This window comes from Hyla sarda, chromosome 11 (genome assembly GCF_029499605.1).
Source record: "Hyla sarda isolate aHylSar1 chromosome 11, aHylSar1.hap1, whole genome shotgun sequence".
Taxonomy (NCBI): Eukaryota; Metazoa; Chordata; class Amphibia; order Anura; family Hylidae; genus Hyla; species Hyla sarda.
This window is the reverse complement of record NC_079199.1, coordinates 96,427,390-96,441,449: the sequence shown is the minus strand read 5'-3', so window position 1 is coordinate 96,441,449 and position 14,060 is coordinate 96,427,390. Positions and strand designations below refer to the sequence as shown.

The following is a 14,060-nucleotide window of genomic DNA, read 5'->3' as shown; positions in this document are numbered from 1 at the left end:
CTAGAAACAAAGGAAGAATACAGCAGTTAGATACAGATCTCTTCCTCCTGTACAATTCCTATATCACACGGCTTTCAACAGAAAGTACCCCGGACAATACACCCAGCACTAGATTATTTTTCTTGCCCGCTGTATACTAAGGCTTCTGACAGACATATATTGTTTGATTATTTTTATGCCATTTTTTTCAGGTCCAAAGAAAAAATAAAAGGCAATCAACTTTTCTTGTACATGATTTATGTTTTTTCGACGCAAAATAGGAGTTTTGAGGATCCCCATCTCCTTACAAAAATTGTAATTCTTTCATCATGTGACTAAAGGATTTCTACTAGACTGTAGTCTGTGATTTTGAGAAAAGGGTGAGAAAAATAACCAACCAATTTTTCCCCCCCTACCGACTCCTTGCTAACATATGGCCACAGCATTTCTTCACCAAAAAATTAAAATAAAATAAAAATAAATAAGATAAAAGCAACATGCAACAAAACCAGTGGTGGTGGTGGTGGTGGTGGTGTGGGCTGGCTGGCATTTATTTAAACCTGAAGTTAACCCGTTGCCCATCATTTTTTTGATAAGGCCTTTAAAGAGTGAAAGGATCAATCTGATTGGTTCCTATGGGCAACTTTTTCTCTGCACAGGTTTTGATAAACCTCCCCCAGTAGGTTCATGTGTAGCCTGATAGGAGAGAAGAAAAGCCCCTGTACAACAATAATAATAGTAACAACAATTATAAATAAATAAATAATAATAATACCCTGTATTCAAAGATGTCCACAGCATTGTACACATTGTGATGTAAAAAATGTTTTTTCCCCCCCAAAATAAAATCAGCCGAAGTTGCTGTCCGACACTAGAGTATCTCTGTCACTAGAGTCCTTTTCTGTCCCACTCCTAATCTTCTAAGTTGATTTATAGCCAGATCATATCTGACCTTTGACCTGATAATAAATTTGCTTAAAATCATTCACTAAAATTAAAGGGGTACTCCGCTGCTCACCGTTTGGAACAAACTGTCCTGAACGCCGGAGCCGGGAGCTTGTGACGCCATAGCCCTGCCCCGTCATGATGTCACGCCCCACCCCCTCAGTGCAAGTCTATGGGATGGGACAGCAGTCACTATGGCGTCACGAGCTCCCAGCGCCGGCTCCAGAGCTAGGAACAGTTATGCTACTAAATAATGCAGCATGCCATGCATTACATCAAATACATGAGCTCTAAAAAGGTATGTTCACTATGAGAAGGCCACAGAGCAGTGCTGCACATGGGGGAAGTTTTTGCCCATGTGATCACACTTTTCCTTTTATCAAACTGTAAATCATTCATCTTTCTTACCAACGTGATGTCTCTAGACGCAGCAGCTGCACTCATATGTAGACTTGGTTGCCGGACTGAGCTACTGCAGTCTAATGCACGGGCAAACGTCCCTACAGATCTAGAGAACAACAAATAATATCACCATGAATAAAAAATAAATATTACTTTGGTCAATTGATATGAAACATAATAAGGGCACTTTATAACGACTTTTGCCAAGACATTTATTTTGTTGTAGAATTAAACAAACATAGCACAAGTGGCTGGTAAGAAGCTGTACCGTACCATTCTCTGTGCTGAGAGTATCCCCAGGGTTTAGATGTAATATGGCTATGGCTACTTTGATTGTCAAGGGCTCTTATATGCAACTGTAGCGTACATACTGCTATCATTTATATTAACAGAGGAATAAAATTATTTGTTTTACCAAACGTATCAACAGGTAAATTCAGAGAGGGCAATGTTAAATGTTATACAGTAAAATCATACTATTCTGACCACCAGGGGGAGTTAATTGCATTCAATCTGCAAGTTTATTAGAAGGTGTACACATCAGTGTTCAGGAAGCTCCCTCTAGTGGTGGCTGCAGATCATCAAAATGTTATTTTTAGAAAAACAGTGATTAAAGCCTGAGATTTATTATCAATATAATTATGTTGATCTCCTATAAATTGGTTATTTAAGATTGGTTAGTAAAGATCTGATTTTTAACCCTAGAAAGGTGCACTGGGTTAAGTTTGGTACTGCATTTGATAAAAGCCAAAACAAGACTATATCCTAATAAAGCTGGCTGCAACTATTCACTGGGTGCTGCCCTCCTAAGAGGGTGCCCCCACATAGCACAATAACTCCTCCTATAGAAAGGGTTCATATGACAAACTACGTGGCAATGACAGGCACACTTGATAAAAAGAAAGTAACAATAAGGATCACTATGATAATTCTATCATACAGCCATCATCTTCACCTGCACCAGTGACAAACACTTCTCCTGTATATACTATACAAAAGGTATATAAAAAAAAAAAAAAAAAAAAAAAAAAAAGAGTTACAAATTTATTTTTACACAACATGGTTCATAACCTTCTTACCGTGCTACTACTAAAAACTGGTCTATTTGTTTATCCGTAAGGGGGCTGCTTGCTTCCCAAACTTTTGTCTCAAGAAAAGCTTGGTCTCTACCATCTTCTACACCTGTGGAGAATAAAAAGGAGATTTTTTAACACTTACCATAAAATCTCTTTCTCGTAGGATCCACTGGGGGACACAGACTGTGGGTGTATGCTGCTGTCTCTAGGAGGTGACACTATGGCAACAAGAAAGTCGGCTCCTCCCAGCAGGATATACCCTCCTTCAGGCCCTGAGGTAATCAGTTTAAGTACTAGAGCAATAGGAGAGGACCGACAGGTCAAGGAAAAAACAAGAACTGTCTGAGAACAGAAGAAAATATACAACTGAACACACCCTCGGACAGAGACCAAAGAGAAACCCAAAAGGGCAGGAGCTGTGTCCCCCAATGGATCCTTCGAGAAAGAGATTTTACGGTAAGTGTTAAAAAATCTCTTTTTCTCTATCGGCTCCATTGGGGGACACAGACGGTGGGACGTACCAAAGCCGTCCCTTGGGTGGGCAGATAGTCAGGCAGACGGCTGTTCCACTGCCACCTGCAGCACTTTACGGCCCAGACTAGCATCAGCCAATGCGAAGGTATGAACCCAGTAGAACCTCAAGAAGTGTGCAAAGACGACCAAGTAGCCACCTTGAAATCTGCGAGGCCGAGGCTTTGTTCTGGAGAGCCCAGGATGCCCCAACAGAAGCGGGTAGAATGAGCCACAACCCTGAAGGGAGGAATCTTCCCCCCTAGAGCGATAGGCTTCCAAAATGGCAGACCGGATCCCCCGAGAAGTGGTGGCCTTGGTAGCAGGCTGTCCCTTACGACGACCTTCCGTAAGGACGAAAAAGGAATCGCACTGACGAAACGAAGAGGAGATAGAGAGAATACCCAACAGCCCGAACCACATCCAGTTTGTGGAGTAAATGCTCCTTAGGATGAGAAGGAGCGGGACAAAAAGGACAGAAGAACAATGTCCTCATTGAGATGAAGGCCGAAACAACCTTAGACAAAAAGGAAGGATCTGGTCGGAAGACAACCTTGTCCTGGTGAATCACCAGAAATGGAGAACGGCAGAAGAGAGCTGCCAAATCAGACACCCTCCGAATGGAGGAGATGGCAACAAGAAACACCACTTTCCAAGAAAAGAGGTGCAGGGACACTTTCCCTAAGAGGTTCAAAAGGTTCACCTTGGAGGACACCCAGAACCAGATTCAAGTCCCAAGGGAGAGAAGGTGACCGATGAGGGGCAGCATGCGCCACTCCTTGAAGGAAGGTCCGGACATGAGAATTAGAAGCCAGAGGACGCTGGAAAGGCATAGGAAAGGCAGAAACCTGATCCTTAAGGGAACTGAAAGACAACCCCAGTCCCAATATCTACTGCAAGAAGACGGGGGAACAGAAAAGGTAACAGGAGACAAAACCGGAGCTTCACACCAACGAAAATAAGACCGCCAGGTACAGTGGTAAATTTTCGCCGAGGAAAGCTTGCGAGCCCCTGAACATGGTGCGAATGACTTGGGAAGAGAACCACAGGTTTTCAAAACCGCGGTCTCAACCGACACGCCATCAAATGCAGCAACTGTAAAATGGGGTGGTAAAGAGGACCCTGAGAAAGCAGGTCCGAACGAAGTGGAAGGCGCAGTGGAGAGTCGTCCAGGAGCCTGACCACGTCGGCGTACCACGACCTACGGGGCCAAACTGGAGCTACCAGTATGGCAGGAATGTCCTCCGCTTTGGGCTTCCTCAGAACCCTGGGAAGGAGCGGAAGGGGAGGGAACAGACAGGGCAGAGCAAACCCCGCCCAAGGAATAACTAGGGCGTCCACGGCAAGAGCCAGGGGGTCCCGGAACATTGACAAAATGGAAGAATCTTCAGATTGTGCCGACACGAAGAGGTCCACGTCTGGAATGCCCCAGAGGTCGCAGATCTGCGCGAAGACCTCTGGATGCAGGGACCACTCTCCGGGGTTGACTGAGGACCGGCTAAGGAAATCCGCTTCCCAGAAGAGCACACCTGGAATGTGAATCGCCAAATGACCGGAACCTTGTTTTCCGCCCAGAAGAAAAACCTGTGTCACCTCGGCCATGGCTGCCGAGCAGCGAGTGCCGCCTTGCCGATTTATGCACGCTACGGCCGCGGCGTTGTCCGACTGGACGCGGACAGAGCGGAACTGAAGCCGGGACTCCCAAAGAAGAAGACAAAGAAGAATCGCCCTCATTCCCAAGACGTTTATCGGAAGAAGGGCTTCCCGGGGAGACCAGAGGCCTTGAACCGTCCAGACCCTGAACACACCGCCCCAGCCCGACAGACTGGCATCCGTTGTCACCACGTGCCAGTGGAGGGGAATAAATGATCGCCCTTGAAGAAGAAGGGGGGAGCGGAGCCACCAGAGCAGAGACTGACGGATCCGACGAGGGAGAGTAATTTTGCGATCGAGAGACAGAGGAGATCTGTCCCATCGAGAGAGAATCGCAGGTTGAAGGGGATGGTAACGAAACTGGGCAAAGGGTACGGTTTCCATGGCCGCTACCATCCGACCCAAGACTTCCATTTAATTGCAGATGGAAACTGGGGCCTGGGCCCGAAGAGAGCGGACTCCTGACAAGAGCGTCAGACGTTTGTCAGTCAGAAGGCAAGTCCAGGCAGGGGCCGAGTTGAATTGAAGTCCCAAGAAAAATCAGAGACTGGGCGGGAGGACCGACTTGTCCCGGTTGACCATCCACCCGAAACGATTCAGGATCTAAAGAGTGAGATCCACATTCTCCAGAGTCTGGACTCTGGTGGGAACCTAGATGAGAAGGTCAACCAGGAAAGGGATCATTGAGACTCCTCTTGACCGCAACAGGGCTATTACTGGCGCAAGGATCTTGTAAAGACTTGAGGAGCCGAGGCCAGATCAAAAGGGAGGGCTATGAATTGAAAATGCCCCTCCGTAACCGCTGATGACCGGGAAATATTGGAACACGGAGGTAGGCATCCTTGATGACCAACGAAGAAAGAAACTCCCCTTGTTCCATGGATGCCACCACCAAACGGAGAGATTCCATTCGGAAGTGGCGGAGAAGATGACGGTGAGACGCTTTAGGTCCAAAATCGGTCGCACAGAAACGCCTTCCTTGGGGACCACAAAAAAATTGGAATAAAAAACCCCGAAAACATTCCCCTGGAGAAACGGGGACAATGACTCCCTGTGCAGGGACTGGAGGGCCTCCCGAAACTGCTTCGCCAAAGGAGGAGACTGGGGAGCTCGGGACTTCCTGAAAATGTGTGGTCCAGCTGTCTCGAAAAAGTAAGAGACGACCTCCCAAGCGAGAAAAACCTGCGGGTGGTGGCTTCACTCCATGCGGAAGTGGGATTGCGGTTACTCGATTTGGCCGCAAAACGCCCGGAACGGTTGGTGTCCGACTTTCAAGACGGACGCGCCCGGAACGAGGGAGACCTCTTGTCCCGCGAAGGTGCCTGCCCAGACCACTTATTGGGGCCAAAAGGTCCGAAAGGACAGAAAGGAAGAGGACTTCCCCTGGGAAGAAAAGTGAGCCTTATTTTGAGGCAACAAGTAACTCTTACCCCCCCGTCGTCTCAGAGATAATCTCGTCAAGGCGCCCGTCAAAAAGACGGGTACCAGTAAAAGGAAAGTCGGTAAGAGACCTTTTGGAGGCGGTATCCGCATCCCGCGCCCTAAGTCACATGGAGCGGCGGAGGGCCGCTAGGAGACCCACAGCAAAGGCAGCAACAAGGGACTGACTGCATGGTAGCTGAGCACAGAAAGCCCTCAGCTTTAGAGCATTGGAGAACCAAAGCAAAAAAGATTTGAGCACCATACCGAAAGGGCCTAGGACCCCCATGCAGAGACGAGCCTGCTGCTTCAGAGGCAAACTTCGCTAAGGACTCCACCAACTTGTCTGTCGAGTCCTTGAAGGCAGCCGCTGCTAGCGGCAGTGTAGCAGCCTAGAGAGGCGGGAAATTGGTGGATCCATCGAGAGAGGAGAAACTACCTTAGAGGCAAGGTCCTTGGCGAATGAGTAACGCACTTGTACCCTCTTCATTCCCGAGAACCTCTTGTCCGGATGTTTCCATGCAGATTCCAGAAGGATGAGAAATTCAGCGTGACAGCTGAACCCTTGAGGTGCTGGTTGAACACGATGAAAGGATACTTCAGGAGTCACGTCCGATGATCCTGGGTCCTCTAAGTGAAAGGTGTCTCTTATAGCCGCAACCAATTAGTTCACCGTTTCAACTGTATCCGAGCGGTCCTCTGAGTCAGATGCCGATTCGGAAGCCTCATCCGCCAGTTCACCAGGAGAATGTGAACGAGTGGAGGCAGCCCACTGGAAGGGGGCGACCCTGTCCAGGTACGCGGCTCAGGCAGAGCGGCGATTCCGGGAACGTCCTCTGGAGGAGTGATGTCTGTGATCAGATGACACGGGGGGGTTGCGAGACCCATGGGGGGACACCCACGTCTACCTGAAGACTCAATGTAAGAGTCAGAAAAAGCACCCCTAGTACGCTTGCGAGAGCATGAGGCTTGTGGAAAAGAGGAGCTGGACCCACCAGAGGGCCGGCGCAGGGCAGACCCCTTCAAGGTAGACACCATGTCACGGGAGGCCTCAGCCACCAAAATGGAGACTTGAGTCAAGTCAGCCATACACTGGGATAGGAAGAAACCCAGGCTGGAGGGGCGGCCGAATCCACCGGAAACTAACATCCGGGGAAGCTAGGGGGGTCTGGGGGAGCAGTGGAGCAGGCAGAGCCAGTGGGCTCAGCAGAACCAGGCATTTTTGGAATAATATGTCACACAGACAAAACAGAAGACTAGCAGTCTAGAGGGAGGAACAGATTTGTGTCCCCTGTGACAGTAATTCAGTGTGAGAGCTGAAAGATTTTAACCCCAACACCGTAACACTGTCCCTGCTGAGAGGAGACACCGCTCTATGCAGACAGAGGAGTTAGCCAATAGCCTGAGAGGGGCGTTCCTGGAGCAGGGGCACTGTCTTTGATTGGCCTCTGCCACCTGAATCGCGCGCACAGCGCTGAATGGAGGGCGATTCGCGCCTCCAGTAAGCTCCGGCGGCCCGAGCGCATACGTTAACCGTATATGCGCCCACTGGGAAGTGAGCGGGCGATACACATATCCGCCGGCAGCCGGCTGCTGCTGAAAGTGGAAGCAAGTCGGCGCTACATGCGCCCAAAAGTACAAGCGCCACGGCTGTCAGCCGCATAATAGGCGCCGTGGCTGTAAGCCGCATAGTAGAACACACACACACACACACACGTGCATAATAAAGTAACCCATACATTCTGCCATTGCTCCCCCTTTTTTAGAATAAAAAAGAGCGCCTAACACTGGCCAGCCCTTTGGACCTTGAAAAGTGGACCACAAAATAAGGGTCTCCAGATGTTGCAAGTCCATGCCCCCTAAGATGCCACTGCTCCCCCAGAATAAAAGTCCAGCCCCTGTATAAGCCAGCCCCATAACCTAAAAGGTGGGCCAAAAACAGGGGGTCTCCAGAGGTTGCAAGTCCGTACCTATGGAGAAAAGGGAGGAAGTACTTACCTCAGTCAGAAGAGCTTACCTAATTGAGTCTTCAGTGAAGTCTTCAGTCAGCTTTAGTTACCTGCATCACGCCTGGCTGCTATGCACGAGCGAGGCGAGCAGGGAAATAGGGGGACCCGGACCCATGAGGTAAAAACCCATGCGCTGACCGTTGGCAAGGGGGGGGATGAACAGCGCATATACGCAATGTCTGTGCCCCCTTATTCGCAATGGGGAAACAGGGAACCGGAGTCCGAGTCTCCACCTGAAAACAGGAAAGAAAAAGGAATAAAAAAACTAACATCCCTATACTAGGAAAAAAAAAAAAAAACTGAATTCCAGACCATGTCCACCTCCTTCAGACAGCTTAAAGGGGTATTCCAGGCAAAAACTTATTTTTATATATATATCAACTGGCTCCAGAAAGTTACAGATTTGTAAATTACTTCTATTAAAAAATCTTAATCCTTCCAATAGTTATTAGCTTCTGAAGTTTTCTGTCTAACTGCTCAATGATGATGTCACGTCCCAAGACCTGTGCATGATGGGAAAATATCCCCATAGGAGCTGCACAGCTCCTGGGATGTGAGTCATCAGAAAGCAGTTAGACAGAAAACAGCAACTCAACTTCAGAAGCTAATAACTATTGGAAGGATTAAGATTTTTTAATAGAAGTAATTTACAAATCTGTTTAACTTTCCGGAGCCAGTTGATATATTAAAAAAGGTTTTGGCCTGGAATACCCCTTTAAACGGATTACTTCAGGGCCTGGAGGCGGGTATATCCTGCTGGGAGGAGCAGACTGTCTTGTTGCCATAGTGTCACACACCTCCTAGAGACAGCAGCATACACCCACGGTCTGTGTCCCCCAATGGAGCCGATAGAGAAATACTTTTTTTTTTTTACTATATGTTTGCTATTTGTTTGTATAATGACAGTGTGCTGTGACTATATGTATTTGGCAACCACACGTTCAATAATTTTTTTAAATACAAAAAAAATCTTTGAACTGGGCAGGAATTTTTAATACAGGGGTGGAGGGTATTGGAAAATGGTGTCCAGAGTGTGAAAGTGTCACCTGCAGTAGTGTGTGTGACTTTCAAGACATTAGTGGACAGATGCACTAGAATACAAAATGTTATTAGTAAAAAGTGTAAATGAAAGCACTCCCCACGTCATTGTGCAGATAATGACCACTATAGAAAAGTAATCACTGAAACAGCCCCCCTGAGGAAGTCTCTTAGCGACGGAACGCGTGGGGTTCTGGCGTGACCCAGTCCCTGCTGACTGGACGTCCATCTTTGTCTCTTGCCTAAGTATCATAGAACCATTTCCATCTTACATATTTGATTATTGTGGCGCAAGTTAGGTAGATTTGAGTCTCTATTATTTGCTATACCTTGTGGTAACTTGACTATAGTTTGCCTATTTTGGACGGGGTTCATGGTCCTTCTCCAGGGTTGTGCTGTGCTTCTGTGTGAGCAGTTTTAATTGTTTTTTAATTGTCTCTGATCACGTTTTTGATATGTCATTTGCATATGTGTCTTAATAAAGTTGTTGTATTCATGCGTATATTTTTTAGTGGTGTGCGCTTTTTTTCAGTGATTACTTTACTATAGTGGTTGTTTTTTACTGTAGCAGCAACCCCATTTTTATTTGCAAGTTGAGCCCCCCCCCCTTATCTATTTTCTATTGTGCAGATAATGTTCTTCAAACTTTATTCTTGGAACTTCGTACACGGAGGGGGTGAAGGTGCAGGGCGGCAGGATGGTGAAGGCAGGGGAAAAGGACTTGATGCCGTGGTGACGTATCAACGTTTTACACCAAACTGCTTTCTCAAGCTCTCAAAGGGGGCCAAATGCTGTCCAGGCATGGTGGGAGTTGTAGTTTTGCAACACCTGGAGGCACCCTGGTTGGAAAACACTGCCCTAACGCCAAGTTTCCACTTGGTTTTTTTCTGTCAGTTTTTGGAAATCTGCCACTGCAGTTTTTGAGCCAAAGTCAGAAGTGGATCCATAAAGGAGGAAAAGTTAAAGTCCTTCCTATATATTTCCTATTCCTTTTGAATACACTTCAGGGTTTGGCTCAAAAACTGCAGTGGCTGTATTCCAAAAACTGCCAGACAAAAAAATCAAGTGGAAACCTAGCCTAAGGCCTATAAACCTCCATGGACGTCATAAACTGTGCAAAGCAGCCATTCAGCTGTTTCAGATTCCTGACAACCTCCAGTGCTCAAAAGCAGGTCAGAGGTGGCTGAAACAGCCTTTGCCCTCAAGTTATGGGCTTTTGTGGATATACTATAAATGTTCTACACCCAGTTACTGAGATTTCCCATGTAAATAAAGTTGTTACTAGGAACAACATCTAAAACCACCCACCAGCTGAATTACCAACTTCTGCAAATCACTAGTAATATCAGCATAAAAGCATTAAAGGGGTATTCCAGGATTTTTATTTTATTTGACTATACTACAGGGGCTGTAAAGTTAGTGTAGTTCATAATATAGTGTCTGTACCTGTGTGTGATGTTTTCTCACAATTCTTATGTGATTTTCACTGCAATATTGATTTTAAACATCATACAAAATGACTGCTGTCTCAGATTTTTCCCATGTTGCAGTGCAGCCGAGACCTGACATCACTAGTCAGCTGATGACAGGGAGCCTGTCTGCTTCAATGGGTGGAGGGATCAATCTGCAACTAATGCAACAGCTGTAGGCACCCTGATTCAAAACCACAGGTCTTTTGTTTCAATGGGTGGGGTGGCTGATGTGTGAGAGGGAGGAAAATGGAATTATTGGATTTGTAGGCAAAAGAAGAAAAGTCAAACAGGAAATACCAGTTCACAAAAAGCTAGCCACAGTGTTATGGTAATCTCACAACATAGCCATTTATCCCCAAGACAAGCGCAGATCCTTCCTAAGCATGTCCATTATGCCAGGTACGTACTAAAATCACCTAATATGGTGGAGAACTCCTTTAAGCGCAAAACTTCTATTAAAAGCCATCAATACCTTCTTCTAAGAGATCTGTAATGTCAGCTTGGTATCTGTTACCCACACGTATTTCCCCTTTATCTGCCAAGAGTGTCTTCTGCTGAGGATCATAAACTAAGGAGTAAAAAAAGAAATCCTAGAGGGGAAAAAAACAACAAAAAGCAAAATGGTATGAGAGGAGAAGAATAAGATAAAGAAAATAACAGTCCTGTAAAATAAAAACCCTTTACCCTAAAAAAAAGGTTTCTAAAATTACTGCTGGAACCAACTTGTTTAAAGCAGAACTCTCAGTAAAGAGGAGCCAGCCCGAAAGAACCTTAAAGGACAAATGCAGCCTTCTAAAAAAACATGTAGCTGTGGATATGGGATAAGTGTTTGATCGCAGGGGGTCCGATTGCTGGGACCCCCCGCGATCTCCTGAACGGGGCCCCCGCATGAGCTCTCATTGGCCCTGATTTACCAATAGTGGAGTGTGGGTTTCTTTGTGGGTTTTAATTCCCTAAATTTTTTCTTCCACAGTATTTACTGAGGTTTCCCTACATTTTTTTTTCTTTTTTTTTTTTTTAACACATGCTCTGATCCGTGGGGTTTTCCTCAGCACAAATCCACTACATTTTCTGTGGAAACCTTAGTAAATATGTTTTTTGTGAAAATGTCGGGAACACGCCCCTTTGCTGTTGCCACACACCCTTTTCCAGACAAACACACCCCTTTTATGAGTTCTCTCAGTAAAATGGAGAGTTGTGTCGGGTTTTTCATTTCTGGCACAGACAGAATTCTGGCGCAAATCCTGGCGCAGACAGAATATCTGGCGCAATGCGCCCGATTCTGGCACACAACCTGACAAAACATGTAAATCAGGGCCATTGAGAGCGCTAATACGCGTAGCGTCGACCTAGAGAGGTCGCCTGTACGCCCCCTCCCCGCCCCTCCCATAGAACTACATGGAGGAGGCGTTTCAGCTCCGTGCAGGAGATCACGGGGGGTCCCAGCATACGGACCCCCCCCCCCCCCCCGCAATCAAACACTTAAAGGGGTATTCCAGGCAAAACCATATATAATATATATATATATATATATATATATATTATATATTTATATTATATATTTATATTTATATATATATTTATATTTATATATATATATATATATATATATATTTATATATATTTATATTTGTAAATTAGTAAAAATATAGAAATGTGTGCAGCTCACAAAACACAAACCGAGGATATAATTGGTTATATGCCGAAACCCAACGGCCGGAATTGTTAAAAAATAATATACAAAATGTATAACCAATCCTCAAGGATTCTACCCCAAAAGGTACATAATGATGTTTAAATAAAGTATTATAGGATGCTTTAGTTAACAATTTTTAATAAAAATTGTTAACTAAAGCATCCTATATTTTATTTAATCATCATTATGTACCTTTTGGGGTAGAATCCTTGAGGATTGGTTATACATTTTGTATATTAGATTTGTAAATTACTTCTATTAAAAAAAATCTTAATCCTTCCAATAGTTAATAGCTTCTGAAGTTTTCTGTCTAACTGCTCAATGATGTCACGTCCCGGGAGCTGTGCATGATGGGAGAATATCCCCATAGGAACTACACAGCTCCCGGGACGTGAGTCATCAGAGAGCAGTTAGACAGAAAACAACTACTCAACTTCAGAAGCTAATAACTATTGGAAGGATTAAGATTTTTTGATAGAAGTAATTTACAAATCTGTTTAACTTTCCGGAGCCAGTTGATATATAAAAAATAAGTTTGGGCCTGGAATACCCCTTTAACCCCTAACCTGCGGATAGAAGAGAAGTTGTTTTCAGCTGCAGATGGCCTTTAACATTTAAAAGGAAACCAATCAGTAGATTTTAGCATATAACATGCTTGGCAATGCGTTATATATGCTAAAATCATTATCCTCACTATCCCCGGCAAGTAGTCCCCTGGGTGGGGACTTAAATTGACCAGCTCTGTTAGCTGCGGCCGTGGCCTTGCCCCGATGGCTTAAATGACGGCTCGCGTCTTTGCTCTGCTCCCTAAACAGACGGAGCAGAGCTGTGACACGAGCCATCATCCAAGCCGTCAGGGCAGGGCCAGAGCAATGCGGAGCAACAGGTACTGGTAAGTAGAAGTCTTACTTACCGGGCACAAACGTCCCCCGGGGATAGTGAGGATAATGATTTTAGCATATCTACATTGCCAAGCTTTGCATGCACTAAAACATTTTTTGCCAGCTTAGCTTTCTGAGAGCTGTATAATTTTTTATTTTATTTTATTTATTTTATTTTTTTTTTTATCATTTTGGGGCTAAAATAAATGTACAAATTTTGACTATTTCTGGGGAGAAATGAAACTATATTAATAGTGCCAGCTTATTTTTTTACATTTTTAATTTTGTACCGTTCATCCTTCAGTATTAATATATATTGACGACTTTTTTTGATGCTTCAGAATGATAAGTTATGGCAAATCTGTGTAGGTATTTATATGCTTTACAATGTCTGCACAATAAAATACTTGGAATTTAGCAACACAAACAACTGACAAGAGCCACAACATTTTTACTAATGTATTCAAATAAGGGCACGCAGTTTTCATTGGTAACATTTTAAGGCCCATGGGACTTCCCAACTACTTATTTAATTATTTTCTAGGTTTACTTTACGCATTAACTAGGTTTGATAAAATTTACTTCTTGATAAAAATAAAAAAATAACATAATGGAAATGTGCGATTTTTTCTTTCTACTCTGCATTATTTTAAACTCGATATTTTTATAGTCCCCTTAGGACTATTTGATCACTGATCTAATACTTTGATATATTGAGAATATAAAAGTATCAGGGCCTTTCAGTGTAAAGCTGAAAGGCAATACATTAATCCTATTAGGCATACAGCCATGGCAACCATCCTCCCTCTGCCTTACCACCTATATGCCGCAGTCATTATTGACCACAACATCTAAGAGGTTAAAAAGCTGAGATAGAAGGTGTCTCATATTCCTGCTGTAATAGCTGAGCCCAGGGGCAGCCAAGCTCTTTGATGTTGATCACATAGGCAGGTGGATATTTCCACAGATGGTTTAAAAAC

At 44.9% G+C, this 14,060-nt stretch overlaps 1 protein-coding gene across 7 annotated transcripts in view; it reads right to left on the bottom strand.

Moving 5' to 3' along the window:
• The window catches only part of MTA1 (metastasis associated 1), a 156,626-nt gene that overhangs the window by 92,244 nt on the left and 50,322 nt on the right, over nt 1-14,060 (bottom strand). For all 7 annotated transcript variants that reach the window (XM_056545504.1, XM_056545502.1, XM_056545497.1 and 4 more), the window contains exons 6-8: nt 10,976-11,093; nt 2,406-2,508; nt 1,333-1,432 (exon numbers count right to left, since the gene is read on the bottom strand). In XM_056545504.1, the coding sequence (XP_056401479.1) occupies nt 1,333-1,432; nt 2,406-2,508; nt 10,976-11,093 (321 nt within the window). The remainder of the gene's footprint in view (nt 1-1,332; nt 1,433-2,405; nt 2,509-10,975; nt 11,094-14,060) is intronic.